At 47.3% G+C, this 24738-nt stretch overlaps 1 protein-coding gene across 3 annotated transcripts in view; it reads left to right on the top strand.

Annotated features, from left to right (window-relative positions):
• Positions 1-5245: 5245 nt before the first annotated feature.
• hyls1 (HYLS1 centriolar and ciliogenesis associated) overlaps positions 5246-24738 on the top strand; it is a 40479-nt gene continuing 20986 nt past the window's right edge. Inside the window, exons 1-4 of one of the 3 annotated variants that reach the window (XM_072512091.1) lie at positions 5246-5370; positions 5700-5857; positions 9171-9272; positions 22967-23058. In XM_072512091.1, the coding sequence (XP_072368192.1) occupies positions 5758-5857; positions 9171-9272; positions 22967-23058 (294 nt within the window). In that variant the 5' untranslated portion in view covers positions 5246-5370; positions 5700-5757. Of the gene's footprint in view, positions 5371-5402; positions 5540-5699; positions 5858-9170; positions 9273-22966; positions 23059-24738 lie in introns of those variants that run through there. The other 2 variants (XM_072512083.1, XM_072512099.1) reach the window with 2 other exon arrangements.

The raw sequence follows: 24738 nt of genomic DNA, 5'->3' as shown, positions 1-24738 counted from the left end.
GTGAAGTGGCAGCCATACACGTACTGGTGGAAACGTTTCACCGCAAAGACCACTGCCCAGCCCTCCTTCTCGATCTGCGCGTACTTTTTTTTCGCTGGATTCAATGTGCGGGAGGCGAAAGCTATCGGCCGCCCGGCCCCGTTCTCCATCTTGTGGGACAGGAGGCCCCAATACCATACCACATGTGATGAGCAAAAGCTTTCCAGGATCATAGTGGGTTAGTAACCCAGACGACGACAATTGTTGTTTTACCCGCTGGAAAGCGGTTTCTTGCGGCTGACCCCAAACCCAGGTGTGATTCTTCTTTAGCAGAAGATGCAACGGGGCCTGTGTAGTTGCCAGATTGGGGAGGAACTTTCCGTAATAGTTTACGAGGCCGAGAAAAGAACGAAGATGCGAAGTGTCAGTCGGGGTGGGGGCCTGTTGAATCGCGCACACCTTCTCTGCGACGGGGTGCAAACCTTCGCGGTCCACCCGATAACCGAGGTAGACTACTTCCTTCACCTGAAAGATGCACTTTGTGCGACGTAAACGGACTCCAGCCTCCGAAAAGCGTCTAAGGCCAGCCTCCAGATTTTCCAAATGTTCCTGCTCCGATGTCCATGTGATCAAAACGTCATCTAAGTAGACAGTGACATGCGGTAAACCTCTCAAAATGCCCTCCATAACGCGTTGAAAAATAGCGCAGGCAGAGGATACTCCAAAGGGCAAACGTGTATATTCATACAGGCCCTGGTGTGTATTAATCGTTACATATGGTCGGGAGGCAGGGTCCAGCTCCAACTGTAGGTGGGCGTGACTCATATCTAATTTTGTGAACGAGAGTCTGCCTGCAAGCTTCGCGTGGAGATCCTCTATGCGAGGCATTGGATATCGGTCGAGTCCGGAAGCCTTATTCACTGTAAGTTTATAGTCGCCGCACAAGCAAACTGTGGCACCTGGCTTCATTACAGGTACAATTGGTGCTGCCCAGTCAGCAAAACGGACGGGCCTGATAATACCCAAAGTCTCTAAACGAGTGAGTTCCCCTTCTACCTGCTCGAGCAAGGCTTAAGGCACCGGGCGCGCCCGGAAATAGCACGCCGTGGCTCCTGGTTCGACTTGGATACGGGCTACGGCCCCTTTTATTTTCCCCAAACCGGGCTGGAATACATCTGGGTATCATCCTCGCACCTCAGTCGACCCTCCAGAAACTGTTTGGAGGATGTGCTGCCACTGCAACCACAAATGGCGCAATCAGTCCCAACCCAACAGGCTGGGCCCATGGCCGCGCACCACGATAAGTGGGAAACGCCCCTCCTGGCGTCCATAAACACCAGGGGTCATCGTAGTTCCTGCAATGTCCAATGGTTCCCCCGTGTAGGTGACCAACCTGGCCTGTGTGTCGGTTAATGTAAGGGTCTGTATACCCTGCTTGATGCGGTCGAATGTCCTCTGGGCGATCACGGAGACCGCTGCGCCAGTGTCCAACTCCATCTCAAGCGGGTGACCACTGACCCGTACTGTCACCTTGATGGGGGCCACACGGGGAGCTGCCACACAATGCAGCTGCAGGCAGTCGTCCTCCATCTCCACGTCCTCGGGAGTAGTCGCCGCAGGTTCATCCAAATGGTAGGTACGGCCCCTGGGCTGGCCCCAGTTTCGGTCGGAACAACGGCGCCTCTTGCGCCCCCAGGACCGGTATCCGCGACGGGGTCGGCGTCTACAAGTCTGACACGGACATAGCTCCACATCCATTGGTTCTGCAGAAGGCTCCCTTCGGGGAGGAATGTCCGACGGCCACTGGCTTCGATCCAGACGTCGCCTCACCCACAGTACCGCAGGGGTGCGAGGGGACGTTTTCGGACAGAAGGGGTTGCGCCCCAAGGCATGCACCTCCATTCCCTGTAGCTCCTGCACTCCGCGTCCTTCATTCTCTCGGGCCAATACTATTTGAATGGCCTGTTGAAAAGTCAATGTTGGCTCAGCTAACAACTTTCTCTGGGTGGCCGCATTGTTAATACCGCAAACCAAACGGTCGTGTAACATTTCTGACAAGGTCTCACCATAGTCACAGTACTCCGCAATCCTGCGTAGCCTGGATAGAAAGTCGGCAAGGGATTCTCCTGGGGTCCTCTCAGCGGTATTAAACAGGTAACGTTGGACTATCATGGACGGGCTTGGGTTAAAATGTTGCCCCACCAAGTTCACAAGTTCATCGAACGTTTTGGTGTCCGGCGCAGCTGGGTACGTAAGGCTCCCCAAACGTATGCGGGCCACAGGCGGTGAGCAATATGACCACCTGGCGCTCGTTTTCGGTGATGTTGTTTGCCCAGAAATAGTAACCCATCCGTTGTGCGTACTGGTTCCAGCTTTCCAGTGCAGCATCAAAAACATCCAAACGTCTGTACAGAGGCATGGTATAATAGAAAACAACTTCCAACCTCAATGCAACAAAAATCCAGGGAGGTGGCTTCAGCAGTGTAGACAGCTAGTCACTTTAACCCTTGTCACCAGTTTAGTGAGGGCCACGAAGAATCCAGCACGAGTTTTAAGGATACAAAGAAGTAACATTTATTTCCAATAACATATATATACACAACAGCAGCAGCAACTTCCCTTGCTGCTCACTCCTTCTTGGCTGGTTCCAAACTGGCCAGCTTTATTTATGCAGGGAGTCTGCTAATGATTTCTCCCCCCCTCATTGGGGAAGATCATACTCCCACAGGATTGTGGGATTGTCATTAGTCCCCAGCCAATGGTAAGCAGGCAGGTTATAACATCCCTCCCCCACAAAGTCCAAGAAATGCACCGAAGACCCTGGCGAAGGGGGGTGTCGGACTAGTTTTGCCGCCGGTTCTTTTCCTTGGTCCTGACGACCACCACTTGGTCTCTCCAGGGGCTATTACTGGCCTTGATGATCCCCTCCCTCAAGAGCCGCTGGACCTCCGACTTGATAAAAGTCCTGTCCTGGGCATTTTACCGCCTGCTCCTGGTGGCGACGGGTTTACAGTCGGTGAGGTTCGCGAAGAGCGAGGGAGGGGCGACCTTAAGGGTCGCGAGGCTACATACGGTGAGAGGAGGTAAGGGTCTGCCAAACTTCAGGATCAGACTTCTGAGGTTGCACTGGAAATCCAGTCCTAACAAGAGAGGAGTGCAGAGATGGGGAAGGACATAGAGTTTAAAATTGGCGTACTCGGCACCCTGTATCGCGAGGTTCGCGACACAGTACCCCCGGATCTGCACTGAATGTGATCCGGAAGCAAGGGAGATTGTTTGGGACGCGGGGGAAATCTGGAGGGAACAGCACCTTACCATGTCCGGATGGCTGAAGCTCTCCGTGCTCCCGGAGCCAAACAGACAGGGCGTTTCGTGCCCATTGACCCTGACAAGGGAGATTGGGACGCGTGGGAAATCTGGAGGGAACAGCGCCTTACCGTGTCCGGATGGATGAAGCTCTCCATGCTCCCGGAGTCAAACAGACAGGGCGTTTCGTGCCCAATGAGTTGCACGTGTCGGGCGGAGTTAAAGATGGCGGCCCCCACGAATAGCACGAGGCGGATGACGCATCAGCAGGGGGGCGGTACCGGCAGGCACGCAGCCACGCTGAGGGGTCTGCGGCCCTGTTAGTCGGGCCTGTGATTTTGGAACTTTGGGTCAGGCCAAGCAGACATTGGCAAAATGTCCTTTCTTGCCGCAGTCGCTGCAGGCCGCGTTCAGAGCTGGGCAACGCTGCCTGGGGTGCTGGTTCTGACCGCAGAAATAGCAAGACGGCCCCCCGGATTGGGCGGGCAGCCACACGGCACAGGCCTGCGACATCCTCGGGTCGGGTGATGGCCGTGCCTCTGGCGCCCACGAGGAAATCGCATGGTCGGAGAGGAAAGCATTTAGGCACTGGAAGGCTACCTCTAATGAGGTGGATAGCTTTACCGTCTCTTCTAGGTCGATGGCGCCCTTTTCGAGCCGGCGTTGCCTGAGATAGTTGGACCAGACCCCAGCCACATAGGTGTCCTGGATGGCGAGTTCCATGTGCTGCGAGACCGTGACGTCCTTGTAGTTACAGTTCCGAGCTAGTACCCTCAGGTCGCGTAGATATTCCTCCAGCGATTCCCCGGGGCGTTGACGACGTGTGGTGAGGAGATGCCTCACGAACACTTCATTCACCAGCCTCACGTAATGTCTTTTCAGGATCCACCAACTAAGATCGCGTCTGCATACGTGGTCACGTCCTCGATTAGTACAGAGATTCTGTGGCTCACCCGGGCGTGGAGGAGACTCAGCTTGTGTGCCTCGGTGATGGCGGTCGAGGAGGAGGCGGCGGGGTGGGCCTCAAAGCAGCGGAGCCAATGTGAGAAGATTCCTCTGGCTTCAGCTGCCTGTGGGTCGAGTTCCAGTCGATCAGGTTTGAGGGCGGTTTCCATTACGATATCTTAGTTTATTAAATTGATGCGACCATCAATTCACATGAGACGATTAGTAGAAGTGAACTTTTGTGAGGGCCACGAAGAATCCAGCACGGGTTTTAAGGATACAAAATAATAACATTTATTTACAATAACATATATATATATATATATATATACAGCAGCAACTTCCCTTGCCACTCTTTTTTGGCTGGTTCCAAACTGGCCAGCTTTATTTATGCATGGAGTCTGCTAATGATTTCTCCGCCCCCCTCATTGGGGAAGCTCATACTCCCACAGGATTGTGGGATTGTCATTAGTCCCCAGCCAATGGTAAGCAGGCAGGTCATAACATGAACAGTGGTTTTAATAAGCTAGATCTGTGCCTGCCCGCGACTGCTCTGTACTGAGTGCCGCCTACAGGCTGCAGGTTTATATACCACCACCGAGGGGGCGGAGCCCACCGGGGCATCAACATTATACAATAGTGGTGAATTGCAGTAGCAATACATTCACCACAATCCTTGAGTATTTATCTTGCTTGATCTGACAACAAATTAAATAGTTCTTCAATAGAAATTTAAAAAGTTATTTAATTAAAATTACAAAAGTTACCTGGGACCCTGGCGCTGTGAAGCCGCAGTGCTAGCCACTGTGCTGTCAACTTGGGTTGCCAGTGATTGTTTGGACAACACTTCAAAAATAATCATCTTGGCGTCATCCAATCTGTACATCGTTATTTCTCAGACTTGCTGTAGAAAAATCAGGTTCGTGCAAAAGGAGCGAAAGAAAGTTGGGTACGGTTGATCGGGACAATTAAACTTGGCGCTTGCCTGGTGATGGCGCTGCCGGCGGAGCCGCTCTCTTGCTGCGTCTTGTTGACAGTTGCCTTTTAAACGGTCGCTGGGTTGCAACAGTCGGAACGTTCCCGCGATTTGGTCCGCGCGAGTAAACCGTCAAAAAAACAAACCCGTGGGGGAGGGAACAGGTACACAGGCGCACACACAGTCAGTGGGGGAGGGAACAGGGACACACACACAGTCAGTGGGGGAGGGAACAGGGACACACAGTCAGTGGGGGAAGAAGGGAAGAGGGGTGGCACCGCCTGCTCAGTGAATCTTAAAGTCTTGTGGGCTCTGCTGGTTTGGGGACCCCGGGTAAGTGCACAGACGTTAAGACATTTAAACGGGGATTTAATTATTTAAGGAAAGGTGGGACTTGATGCAGATGCTTGGTGGAGATCTGGCTCCTGGGGCAGATCTTTCTGAAGATAATTCTTATTATAATTTTACTTCTTTGTTTGCAAATTCCGAACAGGGCACTTTCATTCCGGGGACGCAAAAAAGGAAGGCTTTTGTTCTTTGCGACTTCGGCAATGGCAGGACTGGATTTTACAGACCAAGATGTTAGAGAACAATTGGATTTGTTGGGCTACCGCAACGTCCCACACCATCAACTTCGAGAGTTCAGAAAAGGTAAAACAAAACTGCACCACACTCGGCGGTAGTTGTGGCAGATAGCTGTTTATTCCCAGGAAGGAGGCCCTTCACCCCCACCTATGCTCAGAAATTCACGGATAAGCAGGGTTTTACATTTTTATTCCTTTCTTAAAAGTGGAGATAATAGATTTGAAACCCCTACAGTTGTGGAATGTTAACCAAATGGCCCCTCCCAAGTGGAGATGGATGTTTTCTTTTAACTGACCAATCCTGCTAGTAATGTTCACTTTAGTAATGGAGAGGGATAGGTGAGTGCAACAGGGCATGGTTTACAATTGGGGGAAGGGTAAATACGATGCTGTCAGACAAGAACTGAAGTGCATAAGTTGGGAACATAGGCTGTATTGAAATGTGGAACTTGTTCAAGGAACAGATACTACGTGTCCTTGATATGCATGTCCCTGTCAGGCAGGGAAGAGATGGTTGAGTGAGGGAACCATGGTTGACGAGCGGTTGAATGTCTTGTTAAGAGGAAGAAGGATGCTTATATCAGGCTGAGGAAACAAGGTTCAGACAGGGCGCTGGAGGGATACAAGATAACCAGGAGGGAACTGAAGAAAGGGATTAGGAGAGCTAAGAGAGGGAATGAAAAATCTTTGGTGGGTAGGATCAAGGAAAACCCCAAGGCCTTTTACACATATGTGAGAAATATGAGAATGACTAGAGCGAGGGTAGATCCGATCAAGGACAGTAGCGGGAGATTGTGCATTGAGTCTGAAGAGATAGGCGAGGTCTTGAACGAGTACTTTTCTTAGTATTTACGAATGAGAGGGGCCATATTGTTGGAGAGGACAGTGTGAAACACACTGGTAAGCTCGAGGAGATACTTGTTAGGAAGGAAGATGTGTTGGACATATTGAAAAACTTGAGGATAGACAAGTCCCGGCCTGACGGGATATATCCAAGGATTTGATGGGAAGCAAGAGATGAAATTGCAGAGCCGTTGGCAATGATCTTTTCGTCCTCACTGTCAACAGGGGTGTACCAGGGGATTGGAGAGTGGCGAATGTCGTGCCCCTGAAAAAAGGGAATAGGGATAACCCTGGGAATTACAGGGCCAGTTAGTCTTACTTCGGTGGTAGGCAAAGTAATGGAAAGGGTACTGAGGGATAGGATTTCTGAGCATCTGGACAGACATTGCTTGATTAGGGATAATCAACACGGATTTGTGAGGGGTTGGTCTTGCCTCACAAGTCTTATTGAATTCTTTGAGGAGGTGACCAAGAACGTGGATGAAGATAAAGCAGTGGATGTAGTGTACATGGATTTTAGTAAGGCATTTGATAAGGTTCCCCATGGTAGGCTTATGCAGAAAGTAAGGTGGCACGGGATAGTGGGGAAATTCTCCAGTTGGAAAACAAACTGGCTAACCGATAGAAGTCAGAGAGTGGTGGTGGATGGCAAATATTCAGCCTGGAGCCCAGTTACCAGTGGTGTACCGCAGGGGATCAGTTCTGGGTCCTCTGCTGTTTGTAATTTTCATTAATGACTTGGATGAGGGAGTTGAAGGGTTGGTCAGTAAATTTGCAGACGATATGAAGATTGGTGGAGTTGTGGATAGTGAGGAGGGCTGTTGTCGGCTGCAAAGAGACATAGATAGGATGCAGAGCTGGGCTGAGAAGTGGCAGATGGAGTTTAACCCTGAAAAGTGTGAGGTTGTCCATTTTGGAAGGACAAATATGAATGCGGAATACAGGGTTAACAGTAGGGTTCTTGGCACTGTGGAGGAACAGAGAGATCTTGGGGTCAATGTTCATAGATCTTTGAAAGTTGCCACTCAAATGGATAGAGCTGTGCAGAAGGCCAATAGTGTGCTAACGTTCATTAGCAGAGGGATTGAATTTAAGAGCCGTGAGGTGATGATGCAGCTGTACAAAACCTTGGTAAGGCCACATTTGGAGTAGTGTGCGCAGTTCTGGTTGCCTCATTTTAGGAAGGATGTGGAAGCTTTGGAAAACGTGCAAAGGAGATTTACCAGGATGTTGCCTGGAATGGAGAGTAGGTCTTACGAGGAAAGGTTGAGGGTGCTAGGCCTTTTCTTATTAGAACGGAGAAGGATGAGGGGCGACTTGAAAGAGGTTCATAAGATGATCAGGGGAATAGATAGAGTAGACAGTCAGAGACTTTTTCCTCGGGTGGAACAAACCATTACAAGGGGACATAAATTTAAGGTGAATGATGGAAGATATAGGGGGGATGTCAGAGGTAGGTTCTTTTACCCAGAGAGTAGCCGGGGCATGGAATGCACTGCCTGTGGAAGTAGTTGAGTCGGAAACATTAGGGACCTTCAAGCGGCTATTGGATAGGTACATGCATTACGGTAGAATGCTGGGGTGTAGATTGATTTGTTCTTGATCTAGGACAAAAGTTCGCCACAACATCGTGGGCCGAAGGGCCTGTTCTGTGCTGTATTTTCTATGTTCTATGTGGTGGGGGATATATTCCCTTTACCGCCCAGTCCTAAAAGCCAAGTTGAGTGCAGTGTACCTAGTGAGAGTAGAATTGTGAAGTTCCAGTAGCTATCACAAACTCATTAATTTAGTGAAAAGCTGCACCAATTGAAGCACAAGGTAATTTTTTATTTTTCCTTGGTTTCCACTCTCTCCTCCCCCCCCCCCCCCCCCCCCCCCCCCCCCCCCACACACACACACACACACACACAACCCAAAGGGACATTGATATCTGTTACAAAGATTTATTGGCTTGGCTCGCTCTGAACTAAAGCCTCATCGTCTGGCTTGAAGGTCGGCTGCAGTCAGACTTCTTGCAATTCAAAAAAACAAAATTTCTGCGAGATATTATGTGTCAGCTTAGGCTTAGTGTGAAGCACTCTTCTGAATCACAAGGTTTTGGTCCAAGTCCCATGCCAGGGTTTGAGAACAAAACTCGGGACTGGCAGTCCAGTGTAGTACTGAGGGAGCATTGCACTGTTGGAAGTGATGTCTTCAGGATAAAACTGAGGCCCCATCTGCCTGCTCGATGTAAAAGATCCCATAGCATTATTTCAAAGAAGAGCAGGGAATTTTTACAGGTGTCCTGGCCAATATTTGTGTCTTAATCAGCATTACAAAAAACAGGTTAAGTAGTCATTATCACATTGCTGTTTGTATGGGTTTGCTCAGTATAAATTAGCTGCCGCGTTTCCTACACTACAAATGTGATTAAACTTCAAAAAATACTTCATTGGCTGTGAAGGGTTTTGATACCTCCAGTGGCCATGAAACGCACTCTAATAATGCAAGTTTTTTCTTCCTAGGACTAAATGCAATCACACATTCTGTTCTTTCAGACCTGGAGGAGCTGATCATACATGAACGTTCAAAGAGTCAAACTTCTAGTAAAGCCAGTGATAGTGTGGAGTCACGTGGCAGTACAAAGTCGCCAAACTATGGTATGGTTATGCTTTGTACCTATGATAAAATCAGTTCGTCCCTGGATTGAAATTTTGTGAAGGACTACTTGGGTCATCAGAGTTGATGGCTGTAGAAATGTAGAACAAAGAAAATTACAGCACAGGAACAGGCCTTTCGGCCCTCCAAGCCTGCACAAACCATCCTGCCTGACAGAACTAAAACCCTTACAGGGACCATATCCCTCTATTCCCATCCAATTCATGCATTTGTCAAGACACCCCTTAAAAGTGAATATCGTATCTGTTTCCAATACCTCACCTGGTAGCGAGTTCCAGGCTCCCGCCACCCTCTGTTAAAAATAAAACTTGCCTCGTACATTTCCTTGAAACCTTGCCCCCCTCGCACCTTAAACCTCTGCCCCCTAGTAATTGACTCTTCCACCCTGGGGAAAAAGGTTCTGACCATCCGCTCTGTCCATGTCCCTCATAATCTTGTCGACTTCGATCAGGCCACCCCTCAACCTCCGTTCCAGTGAGAACAAACCAAGTTTCTTCAACCACTCCTCATAGCTAATGCCCTCCATACCAGGCAACACCCTGGTAAATCTTTTCTGTACCCTCCCAAAGCCTCCACATCCTTCTGGTAGTGTGGCGATCGGAATTGAACACTATATTCCAAGTGTGGCCTAACTAAGATTCCATAAAGCTGCAACATGACTTGCCAATTTTTAAACTCAGTGGGCCGGCCGATGAAGGCAAGCATGCCATATGTTTTCTTGACTACCTTTTCCACCTGCGTTGCCACTTTCGGTGATCTGTGTCCCTGTACACACAGATCCCACTGCCTATCAATACTCTTAAGGGTTCTGCCATTTACTGTATATTTCCCATCTGTATTAAACCGTCCAAAATGCATTACCTCACACTTGTCCTGATTAAACTCCATTTGCCATCTCTCCGCCCAAGTCTCCAATCGATCTGTATCCTCTGATGGTCCTCATCGCCATCTGCAATTCCACCAACCTTTGTGTCGTCCGCAAACGTACTGATCAAACCAGTTCCATTTTCCTCCAAATCATACATATAATATATTTATATATATATTACAAACAGCAAAGGTGCAGCACTGATCCCTGAGGAACGCCACTGGTCACAACCCTCCATTCAGAAATGCACCCTTCCACTGCTGCCCTCTGTCTTCTATGACCGAGCCAGTTATGTATCCATCTTGCCAGTTCGCCTCTGATCTCGTGAAACTTCATCTTCTATACAAGATAAAGATAGATAGTTTTTTGAAGAATAAAGGGATTAAGGGTTATGGTGTTCGGGCCGGAAAGTGGAGCTGAGTCCACAAAAGATCAGCCATGATCTCATTGAATGGCGGAGCAGGCTCGAGGGGCCAGATGGCCTACTCCTGCTCCTAGTTCTTATGTTCTTATACCAGTCTGCCATGAGGGACCTTGTGAAAGGCCTTGCTGAAGTCCATGCAGACAACATGCACTGCCCTATCCTCATCAATCATCTTCGTCACTTTCTTGAAAAACTCGATCACGTTAGTGAGACATGACCTCCCTTTCATAAAACCATGTTGCCTCCCGCTAATACGTCTACTTATTTCCAAGTGGAAGTCAATCCTGTCTCGAAGAATCCTGGCCAATAATTTCCCTACCACTGACGTCAGACTCACCGGCCTGTAATTACCTGAATTATCCTTGCTACCCTTCTTAAACAAAGGAACAACATTGGCTATTCTCCAATCCTCTGTGATCTCCCTGTAGCCAGTGAGGATACGAAGATTTCTCTCCAGGTCCCAGCAATTTCCTCACTTGCCTCTCTCAGTATTCTGGGGTATATCCCATCAGTCCCAGGGGACCTTGATGTTTTTCAAGACCCCTTATACCATCTCCTTTTTGATCTCAACATGATCCAAACTATCTACACACCCTTCCCCAGACTCATCATCCACCAAGTCCTTCTCTTTGGTGAATACTGACACAAAGTACTCATTTAATATCTCGCCCATTTCCCCTGGCTCCACGCATAGATTCCCTTCTCTGTCTTTGAGTGGGCCAACCCTCTCCCTGGCTACCCTCTTGCTTAATATGACTTTTCGTGCCCCCTTTTAGCCCTCCATTTAAAAAACAAACAAACAAACATATTTAGAGTACCCAATTATTATTTTTTTCCAATTAAGGGGCAATTTAGTGTGGCCAATCCACCTAACCTGCACATCTTTTGGGTTCTGGGGGTGAAACCCACGCAGACATGGGGAGAATGCGCAAACCCCACGTGGACAGTGACCCAGGGCCGGGATTCGAATCCGGGTCCTCAGTGCCGCAGTCCGAGTGCTAACCACTGCACCACATGCCGCCCTAAAGGTCCCTTTTAGCCCTTCTGTATGTAATTAATGTGAAGTTTATTGCAAACATTAAGCTTAGTATTGTAACTTTGAAGGGAATAAGAATTAATATCTTTGCCAGTCATAGCACTTAAACAGTACTACAATAGGGGATTTTCACAGTAACTTCATTGTAGTGTTAATGCAAGCCTACTTGTGACACTAATAAAGATTATTATTCTAAAAAATTAAATCTAGCCATTTTACAGAAGGGAGCAAGGATGACAAACAGAACAATCCCACATATTGTATACTTTTAGCACAATGTAAATACAATTTGCAGTAATTTGATGCAGCCACTGTTTCAATTAATCAGCGATCAGGATTGTGCAGATTAATTTTGGCCTAATTATAATGAGTGCCACATCAAAAGTTGTGGGTTTGAGTCCCAACCCAGAGACTTCAGCATAAAACCCTGTGCTGTACTGGGGTAGCGCAGCACTGTCGCAAGTGCTGCGGATAAGACAGTGAACCTGTGATCTTAGGTTGACATTAAAGATCCCATGGCAAAATTTTGAGGAAGAATGGTGCCAAGAGATGTTAGGTGTTATCCCGGACATCCTGGCCCAAAATACATTCGTCAAGCAAAATCATTAAAAAGAGATTACCTAGCCGTTAACAACCTTCTGTTAGTTGGAGCTTACTGTATGAAAATTGACTACTGTGTTACCTAAATTACAAAAATGACTACACTTTAAAAAATACTTACTTGGCTTTAAAGCAGTTTGGGAAGTTGCAACTCTTTATTTTGAACTGAAAACTATAAAACTGACTGAATTGAGTTGGTTATCTGTTTTACAACCTGGCAATTTTTATTTTCTACTGACTGTCAGCCTTTCTTTATCTTCAGTCCTTTCGGTCCATACATGTATATGCAAAGCAAGCTGTGAGAAGGCTGAGGTACAGAGGAATTGGAGTATCCCCGTACGTGAATCACAAAAGCTTAGTATGCAGGTACAGCCAGTAACTAGGAAAGCAAATGGAATGTTGGCTTTTACTGCAAGGGGAAAGGAGTATAAAAGTAGGGAAGTCTTGCTATAACTGTACAGGGTATAGTTGGTGAGACCACACCTGATAACTGCGTATGGTTCGGTTGTCTCATTGAAGGAAAGTTGTACTTTCATTGGATGCAATTCAGAGAATGTCCACTAGGTTGGTTGCTGGAATGAAGGGGTTAGCTTATGCTAATTTTTTTATTTATAGATTTAGAATACCCAATTAATTTTTTCTAATTAAGGAGAAATTTAGTGAGGCCAATCCACCTAGCCTGCACATCTTTGAGTTGTGAGGGCGAAACTCGTGCAAATACGGGGAGAATGTGCAAATCCACACGGACAGTGACCCAGAGCTGGGACCGAACCTGGGACCTCGGCGCCGTGAGGCAGCAGTCCTAACCACTGCGCTATCGTGCTGCCCAGCTTATGATGATAAACATTGAACAGGGTCGGCCCATACTCATTGGAATTTTGAAGAATGAGGGGCGATCTTATGAAATCTACAAGATTCTGAGAGTGGTTGATAGGGCAGATGTTGAGAGGATGTTTCGCCTCGTGGCAGAATCTAGAACTGGGAGCACCGTTTCAAAATAATGGATCTTCCATTTAAGATTGAGATGAGGAATTTCTTCTCTGATGGTCTTTAATCTTTGTACCCCAGGCGAGCATTGGAGATCAAGTCATTTGAACATATTCAAATGTTATAGAACTGATCTATAAGGGAGTCAAAGGAATACAAGACCAGGGATGTACAACTGAGGCTGTATAAGGCTCTGGTCAGACCCCGTTTGGAGTATTGTGAGCAGTTTTGGGCCCCGTATCTAAGGAAGGATGTGCTGGCCTTGGAAAGTGTCCAGAGGAGGTTCACAAGAATGATCCCTGGAATGAAGAACCTGTTGTATGAGGAACGGTTGGGTACTCTGGGTTTGTACTCGTTGGAGTTTAGAAGGATGAGGGGGGGTCTTATTGAAACTTACAGGATACTGCGAGACCTGGATAGAGTGGACGTGGAGAGGATGTTTCCACTTGTAGGAAAAACTAGAACCAGAGGACACCATCTCAGATTAAAGGGACGATTCTTTAAAACAGAGATGAGGAGGAATTTCTTCAGCCAGAGGGTGGTGAATCTGTGGAACTCTTTGCCGCAGAAGGTTGTGGAGGCAAATCACTGAGTGTCTTTAAGACAGAGATAGATAGGATTAATAAGGGTATCAGGGGTTATAGGGAGAAGGCAGGAGAATGGGGATGAGAAAATATCAACCATGATTGAATGACGGAGCAGACTCGATGGGCCGAGTGGCCTAATTCTGCTCCTACGTCTTATGGGAACTGCTGAAGCCACAATCCGATCAGATCATATTGAATGGTGGAGTAGGCTTGAGGTCCTGAATGGCTTCAGCATTTTCTGAAGTGCTTTGAAGACCTCTCTTCTCTATGGTCATGTTTGGATTTTGTAGAACCATATGAAAACGTCGTCCAGATGGTAGATAACACCTTGTTAGCTCCGAAGGAATGTTGACATGCTACATTGGCATATCTCCGAGGCAGAAAAAACGCAGCAAGAGAGATGTTACAGCAAATCAACCAAAGGGTGTAGTAAAAGTTGTCAGGAGCCTAGATTCCTTGTCGAGGGCTATTTGCCAAAACCACTTTCATATCACTACTGATGACTACTGATGGGTTTTCACCCCACAGTCCAAAGATGTGCAGGTTAGGTCAATTGGCCATGCTAAATCTCCCCTTAAGTGTCATGGGATGTGCAGGTTAGGTGGGGTTACGGGTTTACAAGGATAGGCAGGTGAGTGGGCCTAGGTAGGGTGCTCTTTTAGAGGGTCGGTGCACACTCGATGAGCTGAACGGTCTCCTTCTGCACTGTAGCAATTCTGTGGTTGCCTCACAGTGCCAGACCTTGGTGACTGTGGAGTTACGTTCTCCCTGTGTCTGCGTGGGTTTCCTCTGGGTGCTTTGGTTTTCCTTCTCATTCCAAAGATGTGCGTGCTAGGTGGATTGTCCATGCTAACTTGCCTCTTAGTGTCCAAGGGTTAGGTTGGGTTGGGTTGTGGGGTTACAGGGATGGGGTAGGGGAATGGGCCTGGCTAACATGTTCTTTCGCAGGGTCAGTGCAGATTTGATGGGTGGAATGGTCTCCTTCTGCGTTGTGGGGATTCTATGATAACATAGAACAGTACAGCACAGTACATGCCCTTCAGCCCACGATGTTGTGCTGACCATTTATCCTAATCTAAGATCAACCTACAACCCTTCAATTAACTGCTGTCCATGTGCCTGTCTAAGAGTTGCTTAAATGTCCCTAATGACTCTGACTCCACCACCTCTGCTGGCTGTGCATTCCACACACCCACCACTCTCTGTGTAAAGAACCTACCTCTGACATCTCCCCTATACCTTCCTCCAATCACCGTAAAATTATGTCCCCTCGTGACAGCCCTGGGGAAAAGTCTCTGACAAGCCACTCTATCCATGCCTCTCATCACCTTGTGCACCTCTATCATGTCATCTCTCTGCCTACTTCGCTCCAGTGAGAAAAGCCTCCCTCAACCTTTCTTCATAAGACATGCTCTCCAGTCCAGGCAGCGTCCTGGTAAATCTCCTCTGTACCCTCCAAAGCATCCACATCCTTCCTATAATGAGGCAACCAGAACTGGACACAATGTTCCAAGTGTGGTCTAACTAGAGTTTTATAAAGCTACAGCAAAACCTCGTGGCTCTTAAACTCAATCCCCCTGTTAATGAAAGCCTACACACCATACGCCTTCTTAACAACCCTATCAACCCGAGTGGCAACTTTGAGGGATCTATGTACGTGGACCCCAAGATCCTCTGTTCCTCCACACTTCCAAGAATCCTGCCTTTAATCCTGTATTCAGCATTCAAATTCGACCTTCCAAAATGAATCACTTCACATTTATCAAGGTTGAACTCCATCTGCCACTTCTCAGCCCAGCTCTGCCTCCTGTCAATGTCCTGTTGTAACCTGCAACAACCCTCGACACTATCTACTACTCTACCAACCTTCGTGTCATCGGCAAACTTACTAACCCACACTTCCACTTCCTCATCCAAGTCATTTATAAAAACTACAAAGAGCAGAGGTCCCAGAACAGATCCTTGCGGGACACCACTAGTCACCTACCTCCAAGCGGAATACTTTCCATCTACTACCATTCGCTGTCTTCTTTCGGCCAGCCAGTTCTGTATCCTTATCAAATGCCTTACTGAAATCCATATACACCACATCCATTGCCCGATCTTCATCAATGTGGCTTATCACATCCTCAAATAATTCACTGAGGCTTGTGAGGCATGACCTGCCCCTCACAAAGCCATGCTGACTATCTTTAATCAAACGTATGTTTTTCTAAATAATCATAAATCCTATCTCTCAGACTCCTTTCCAGTAGTTTGCTCACCACAGATGTAAGACTGATGGGTCTGTGATTCCCAGGGATTTCCCTATTCCCTTTCTTGACTAGGGGAACAACATTCACCTCCCTCCAATCATCCAGTACTAGTCCGGTGGAGAGTGAGGACGCAAAGATCATCGCCAACGGTGCAGCAATCTCCTCCCTCGCTTCCTGTAGTAACCTTGGGTATATCCCGTCAGGCCCAGGGTACTTAACTATCCTGATGCTTTTCAAAATTTCCAGCACATCCTCCTTAATATCAACCTGTTCAAGTCTATTAACCTAGTTCACATGTTCTCACGGGCAACAACAGTTGAATAGTGAATACTGAAGCAAAGTATTCATTTAGGGCCTCCTCCCATCTCTTCAGACTCTAGGCACAAGTTCCCTCCACTATCCCTGATTGGCCCTACTCTCACTCTGATCATCCTCTTATTTCTCACATAAATGTAGAACGCCTTGGGGTTTTCCCTAATCCTTACCGCCAGGGCTTCTTCATGCCCCCTCTCCTCAGTCCATTTTTGAGTTCCTTCCTGGCTACCTTGTAACCCTCTAGAGCCGAGTCAGATCCTTGCTTCCTCAACCTTGCATAAACCTTCTTCCTCTTGACTAGAAGCTCAACTTCTCTAGTCATCCAAGGCTCCTTCACCTTCCCATTCCTTCCTCGTCTCAGTGGGACAAAACTGTTCAGCACTCGCAGCAAGTGCTCCTTAAACAATCCCCACATTACTGTTGTGCATTTCCCCAAGAACAATTGTTCCCACTTTATGCTCCTCAGCTCCTGTCTAATAGCAGTATAATTCCCCTCCCCCAATTAAATACCTTTCCATACTGTGTGTTCCTATCCCTCTCCATTACTATAGTGAAGGTCAAGGAGTTGTGATCACTCATCGAAATGCTCTCCCACCGAGATATCTGACACCTGGCCTGCTTCGTTGCCAAGCACCAAGTCCAATATCGCCCCCCCTAGTCAGCTTATCTACATATTGAGTCAGGAATCCTTCCTGTACACAAGTGACAAAATCTGCTCCATCCAAACCATTTGCACTAAGGAGGTTCCAGTCAATATTAGGGAAGTTGAAGTCACCCATGACAGCAACTCTGTTACTTCTGCACTTTTCCAAGATCTGCCGCCCAATCTGTTATTCTATCTGTCTGCTGCTACTGGGGGTCTATAGAAAACTCCCAATAAAGTGACTGCTCCTTTCTTGTTTCTGACTTCCACCCATACTGACTCAGTAGACAAACCCCCCTCAACTACCTCCTTTTCTGCAGCTGTGGCGCACTCCCTAATTAACAGTGCCACTCCCCCTCCTCGCTTACCTCCCTCCCTATTCTTCTGAAAACCTCTAAACCCTGGAACATCTAACAACTATTCCTGCCCCTGTGTAATCCATGTCTCTGTAATGGCCACAACATCGTAGTTCCAAGTACTGATCCATGCTCTATCTCCCTTATTCCTGACACTCCTTGCATTGAAACAGACACACTTTAACCAATTCCACTGAATGCAACTTTGCCCTATCAACTGTCTATCCTTCCTCACAGACTTGTGCATACTATTTCTGCCTGCTCAACAGCTACCCTATCCACTGATCCATAGCTCTGGTTCCCATCCCCCTGCCAAACTAGTTTAAACCCTCCTGAAGAGCTCTAGCAAACGTCCCACTCAGGATATTGGTGCCCCTCCAGTTTAGGTGCAATCCGTCCTTCATGTACAGGTCCCACCTTCCCCAGCAGATATCCCAATGATCCACATATCTGAAGTCTTCCCTCCTGCACCAGCCCTGTAACCACGTGTTCAGCTGCTCTCTGTTCCTTGCCTCAGTTGCACGTGGCACCGGTAGCAATCCTGAGATCACTACTCTGCTTGTCCTGCTCTTTAGCTTCCGCCCTAACTCCTAAAATCACTTTTTAGATCCTCATCCCTTTTATTAGCTTGTCGTTGGTGCCTATGTGCGCCACGACTTCTGGTTGCTCACTCTCCCCCTTAAGAATCCTGTAGACTCGATCGGAGACGTCCATGGCCCTGGCATCCGGGAGGCAGCATACCTTCCGGGAGTGTCGATCGTGACCACAGAATCTCCTATCCCTTCCCCTAACCATTGAGTCTTGTGGATAGCACAATTGCTTCACAGCTCCAGGGTCCCAGGTTCGATTCCGGCTTGGGTCACTGTCTGTGCGGAGTCTGCACATCCTCCCCGTGTGTGCGTGGGTTTCCTCCAGGTGCTCCGGTTTTCTCCCACAGTCCAAAGATGTGCAGGTTAGGTGGATTGGGCATGATAAATTGCCCTTGGTGTCCAAAATTGCCCTTAGTATTGGGTGGGGTTACTGGGTTATGGGGATAGGGTGGAGGTGTCGACCTTGGGTGGGGTGCTCTTTCCAAGAGCCGCTGCAGACTCGATGGGCCGAATGGCCTCCTTCTGCACTGTAAATTCTATGAAAACTATGAAAACTATTGCTTTTCTATTCTCCCCCTTCCCTCCTGAGCCACAGAGCCAGAATCAGTGCCAGAGACCTGGCTGCTAGGGCCTTCCCCCGGTAGGTCATCTCCCCCAACAGCATCCAAACCGGTACACTTGTTTTGAAGGGGAACGGCTACGAGGGATCCCTGCACTGTCTGCCCGTTCGTTTTCCTTCCCCTGTCTGTAACCCAGCTACTCTTGTCCTGCACCTTGGGTGTGGCTACCTCCCTGTAACTCTTCTCTATTACCCCCTCTGCCTCCCGGATGATCCGAAGTTCATCCAGCTCCAGCTCCAATTCCCTAACATGGTCTCTGAGGAGCTGGAGTTGGGTGCACTTCCCGCAGGTCAGCGGGGACATCGGTGGTATCCCTCACTACCCACATCCTACAGGAGGAGCATGCAACTGCCCTAGCCACCATCCCCTCTTACCTTACAGAATGTAGCTGCCCTGTGGACCAACTGGAACTCCACCCTCCGACTATGCTCCCAGTCAGCTGCACTCTCTGTAAACTCCGGCTCCCTTCTCATTCTTTGAGGAAATGAAATGAAAGGAGCGCCTTGCTCCCTCCTCACCTAACTCCCTCAGTCACCAAACTCTCACTATAGCACTCAAATGCACCCAAATTCAGCACTCAGTGCAAACGAGTTCCTCTTTAGCTTTCGGCAGAAGGGGGTGTGGAGTTTCTTTACAGGTCAACAGTTGCAACGGCAAGTCATCAAGGAGCAAAGAAATATGATATTCCACCATCTCAGCCCATGAAAGGTTTGTGGGAATTCCTGATGGAAAGTGATCCAGGTATCCGAGAATCCCATTGACTTTCTAGATGATGTCTAACTGTACACGTGTTCCTGCTGAGTAGGAAAATAGTTTGTTTGTGGGTGACATAAAAGGCTTCTGTGATCTATCAGCCCATGTGACATAGCATGGCGATAATCTGACCCTTAACATGTTTGTCCCAGCCTGTGGGTTTTCATATTGGAAGGCTGAAGAGTAATTGTGCAGTAATGAAAGGTGATCAGCTAGTACAGATACCCCTGCACCTGTGTCAAGATTGAAGTGTGTTGGAAACCCTCTGGCCTCTAAATTGATGAAGCAGATGTCATGGGAATGCTGGTGAACTTCATCTCGGAAATGTGAGATGGGCGTTAATTTTTCGTGGTGTTGTTTTCTCCATTTGTTGGATTCTTACTGAGCAGAAAAGATGGAAATGTCCCTTCTTGGTGAAAATGAAATGGCTAATATTTTTAAAAATTCATTTACGGGATGTGGGCGTCACTGGTTAGGCCAGCATTTATTGCCCATCTCTAGTTGCCCTTCAGAAGGTGGTGGTGAGTTGCCTTCTTGAACTGCTGCTGTCCCTATTAGGAAGGGAATTCTAGGATTTTGATCCAGCGACCATGAATGAACGGCGATATATTTTCAAGTCAGGATCGTGAGTGACTTAGCGGGGAGCCTCCAGGTGGGGCTGTTCCCAGGTATCTGCTCCTCTTGTCTTTTTAGATGGCAGTGGTTGTGGGTTTGGAAGATGTTGCCTAGGGAACCTTGTTGAGATCAGCAGTGCATTTTGTAGAAGGTACACATGGCTGCCACTTTGGCGGTACTGATGGGATTGAATGTTTGTGAAAGGGATAGCAATCGGGTTGGGCTGGATGGTGTCTAGCGTCTTGAGTTTGTTGGAGCTGCACTCATCCAGACAACCAGACAAGTGCAGAGTATTCCATTGCACTCCTGACTTGTGCCTTGTAGATGGTGGACAGGTTTTGTGGGGCCAGAAGGTGGATTATTTGCTGCTGGATTCCTAGCCTTTGACCTGCTCTAGTAGCCGCAGTATTTATGTGGCTAATCCAGTTCAGTGTCTGGTCAATGATAGCCCCAGGTTGTTGATATGGAGGATTCAGTGATGGTAATGATATTGAATGCCAAGAGGTGATAGTTAAATCCTCTCATCGAAGATGGCCATTCGTGGCACTTGTGTGGTGCAAATGTTACTTGCCCCTTGTCAACCCAAGCCAAGGTACTGTGAATTTGGACATGGACTGCTTGAGTATCTGAGGAGTTGTGAATGGTGCTGAACATTTTGTAGTCATCTGCAAACATCCTCACTTCTGGCCTTATGATGGAAGGAGGGTAATTGATGAAGCAGCTGAAGAGAGTTGGGCCTAGAACACTGTCCTGAGGAACTTGGCGTGGAGCTGAGATGATTGACCTCCTGCCAGCTTCCTTTCTGCCAGATATGATTCTAGCCATTGAAGCCAGTTTTACTAGGGCTCCTTGATGCATACTCTGTCAAATGCTGATGCGGAGCTGGGATCGAACCTGGGTCCTCGGCTCCGTGAGGCAGCAGTGCTAACCACTGTGCCGCCATGCTGCCCGACACCTCATTTTTAGGTGTGCCTAATGTTGATCCTGGCATTCCCTGCACTCTTCATTGAACCAGAGTTGATCTCCTGTTGTGGTGGTAATGGTAGAGTGGGGAATATGCAAGGCCATGTGGTCACGGATTATGGTTGAGTACAGCGCTGCTGCTGATCGCCCACAGCACCTCATGGCCTTGAGTTGCTAGATCTGTTTGAACCCTATCATATTTAGCAAGGTGGCAGTGCCACACAACCTGATGGAGGGTATGCTCAATGTGAAGACGGGACTTCTCTGCAAGGACTGTGTGTTGTCACTCTGACCAATGATGATGACAAGTAGTTTCCCCCTTAAGTAAGCTGTCAAGATGGCCGAGTTGTCCAAGGCACCAGACTTGAGCAGTATCCTTCATTGACACTGAGGATTTGATGATTTCTGATCCCTTTCTAGGGTTGTGGGTTCAAATCCCACTCCTGACATCCCTCTTTATGGGCAGCACGGTAGCACAAGTGGATAGCACTGTGGCTTCACAGCGCCAGGGTCCCAGGTTCGATTCCCCGCTGGATCACTGTCTGTGCGGAGTCTGCACGTTCTCCCCGTGTCTGTGGGTTTCCTCTGGGTGCTCCGGTTTCCTCCCACAGTCCAAAGACGTGCAGGTTAGGTGGATTGGCCATGATAAATTGCCCTTAGTGACCAAAAAGGTTAGGAGGGGTTATTGGGTTACGGGGATAGGGTGGAAGTGAGGGCTTAAGTGGGTCGGTGCAGACTCGATGGGCCGAATTGCCGCCTCCTGCACCGTATGTTCTCTGTTCTTGTTGGTTCTCTTCCCACCTGCTGCAGTCCCAGTCAAGCAGATATGTCCTTCAGAGGGGCAGCACGGTGGCACAGTGATTAGCATTGCTGCCTCATGGCACCGAGGTCCCAGGTTCGATCCCGGTTCTGGGTCACTGTCCGTGTGGAGTTCACACATTCTCCCCGTGTTTGTGTGGGTTTCGCCCCACAATCCAAAGATGTGCAGGGTAGGTGGATTGGCCATGCTAAATTGCCCTGTAATTGGAAAAAATGAATATAGATTTTTATAAACTCTAAATTTATATTTAAAAAAATATGTCCTTCAGGAACTGACCAGCTCAGTCTGTGGTGCTACTACCGAGCCACTCTTGGTGATGGACATTGATGTCCCCGACCATGGGTACATTCTGCACCCGTAGTCCCATAACCAAACACAAAAATATTCCGTGCACGTGAATAATCTAATCCCATCATGTAAACAACTGTAGACATCTCATCTCCACAAAGAAACACAGTAAGGTCACGCATCGAGGACCCAGGATTGATCCTGGCTCTGAGTCACTGTCCGTGTGGAGTTTGCACATTCTCCCTGTATCTGCAAGGGTCTCGCCCCCACAGCCAAAGATGTGAAGGGTAGGTGGATTGGCCATGCTAAATTGCCCCTTAAAAAAATGCAGCAGGGGCCATCCATTGTTTTACCATTTCCAACACTGCTGAAATTAAATAAACATCGGCTATCCTTTGAATGGCAGTTATTTCCGGTCTGTTTACCAGCTTCTCACCAGGTGTTTACAGTCATCCTACATTTAACAATTTAAGCTCGTACTAAAAGTTAATTCCGAAAGCATATGAATCTGAAATTAGACTTTTTCGATGTATCATATGAGCCAATATTGGTCTAAATTAACCAGTAGAATAGTAATTTATATAAATTAAATATAAAAATGGTATCTGTTGTTTGATGTGTTGCATTTGCAAACAATTTTGTCAAATCAATGAAGATAGGCTTATATATAATTTATTTTTATACAAATATATTGTTTATATGAGAAACCAGATGTTTATTGAAGGATTTGGCTTTATGTTAAATGGTTGGTCATTTGGAGAATTGTATTCCACAAACCATGTAAAATGTATCCTGCAAGATGAAAAGTTTATCTCTGCTGACTGAATTAATTTACAATATTTCTGAAGGATTAGAATATCTAAACATTTAATTCTAATGCATTAAACCATAAAAGATTTGTAGAGAGTAGGATACTATTTTTAAAAAAAAATTTATATCCTGGTTTCCTATTAAGTTTCACAGGTGAGAAATAAGTCTATGCATCAACCCCTTGCAGCACCACAAATTCCAACTTGGCGTGAGTTCAACTCCGGAAAAGAGAATCAGGTTAGTGGATTTTTGTTTGCTAATGGCACAATAGAAAGTACAGTCGAGAGCGGGATGCAGCTCAAGGTTTGCAATTGTAGTCAATTGGAATTGGGGAAAACTCTCCACTGGTTAGAGTCATACCTAACACAATGGAAGATGGTTGTGATTGTTGGAGGCCAATATCTCAGTCCCAGGACATCACTGCAGGAACTCCTCCATGTAGTGACCTAGACCGTGATATTCAGCTGCTTAATCAATGACCATCCCTCATTATATGGCCAGAACTGCTGATGCTGATGATTTGCACAGTGTTCAGTGCCATTCACACCTCTTTAGATATTGAAGAGGTTCATGTCCGTATACAGTAGGACTTGAACAACATGAGGCAGGTACATTCATGTCACACAAGTACCAGGCAATGCCTGTCTACAACAATCCAAACATCTCCCCATAACATTCATTGACATTACCATCACTGAATACCCCACTAGCAATATTCTGGTGTTAACGTTGACCAGAAACTAAAGTGGACCAGCGATTATAAATACTATAGCTACCAGAGCAGGGCAGAGACTGAATTCTGAGGCGAGTATCTCACTCCCCAAAGCCTGTCAGCCATCTACAAGGCACAAGTCAGGAGTGATGGAATACTCTTCGCTTGCCTGGATGAGTATGGTTCCAGCAACACTCAAGAAGCTAGACATCGTCCAGGGCAGTGGACGGTGGCACAGTGGTTAGCACTGCTGCCTCACGGCACTGAGGTCCCAGGTTCGATCCCGGCTCTGGGTCACTGTCCGTGTGGAGTTTGCACATTCTCCCCGTGTTTGCGAGGGTTTTGCCCCCACAACCCAAAGATACCCAGGCTAGGTAGATTGGCCACGCTAAATTGCCGCTTAATTGGAAAAAATGAATTGGGTATTATAAATTTTTATATTTAAAAAAAAAAGAGAAGCTGGACTCCATCCAGAACATAGCATTCGGCTTGATCAGCACCCAATCCACCAACTTTGTCCACCATCGATGTACAGTGGCAGCAGTGTGTATGATATGTAAGATGCACTGCGGCAACTCAACAAGACTTCTTCGAGACCCCTTCCAAACCCCAGAAGGACAAGGGCAGCAGATGCAAGTTCCCCTCCAAGTCACATATCACCCTGTCTTGGAACTATATTTACATTCCTTCAGTGTTGCTGGATCACAATCTTGGAGCTCCCTTCCTAACTGCACCGTGGGTCTGTTTACACCAGATGGACTGCAGTGGCTCAGGAAGGTGGCTCACCACCCTTCTCCAGGGCAATTATTGACGGGCGATTAATGCTGGCAATGTTCACCTGCAATGAATTTTTAAAAAGTGAACCAGGTAAGGTGAGCCCCAATTAATGCTTTGATATGACTAGAAAGCAAGCAAATGGTAGTCAAACATATGCTTTGAACAGATATTGGGAAGTACTTATTTTCCCCAAAGAATGGTAAATACTTGGAATAATCTTACTTAAAGGTAAGGACATTATGGTTGCAATGGGGATTTGGGATCTGGAGCAATGGACTTCAATAAACATAATAGTCTATTAGTATTCCTGAATTCTGTTCTTAACTGAGGATTACTTGGCATTCTAACAAGTAATGCAGCAAAGTGAAGTGACAAATCTAATCATAATTATCGATGAGCAAAATATGTTTACATAGGAAAAGTTAAGA

This window comes from Scyliorhinus torazame, chromosome 1 (assembly GCF_047496885.1).
Source record: "Scyliorhinus torazame isolate Kashiwa2021f chromosome 1, sScyTor2.1, whole genome shotgun sequence".
Classification (NCBI taxonomy): domain Eukaryota; kingdom Metazoa; phylum Chordata; class Chondrichthyes; order Carcharhiniformes; family Scyliorhinidae; genus Scyliorhinus; species Scyliorhinus torazame.
The sequence above is the reverse complement of the archived record's forward strand: the minus strand, read 5'-3'. Positions and strand labels throughout refer to the sequence as shown.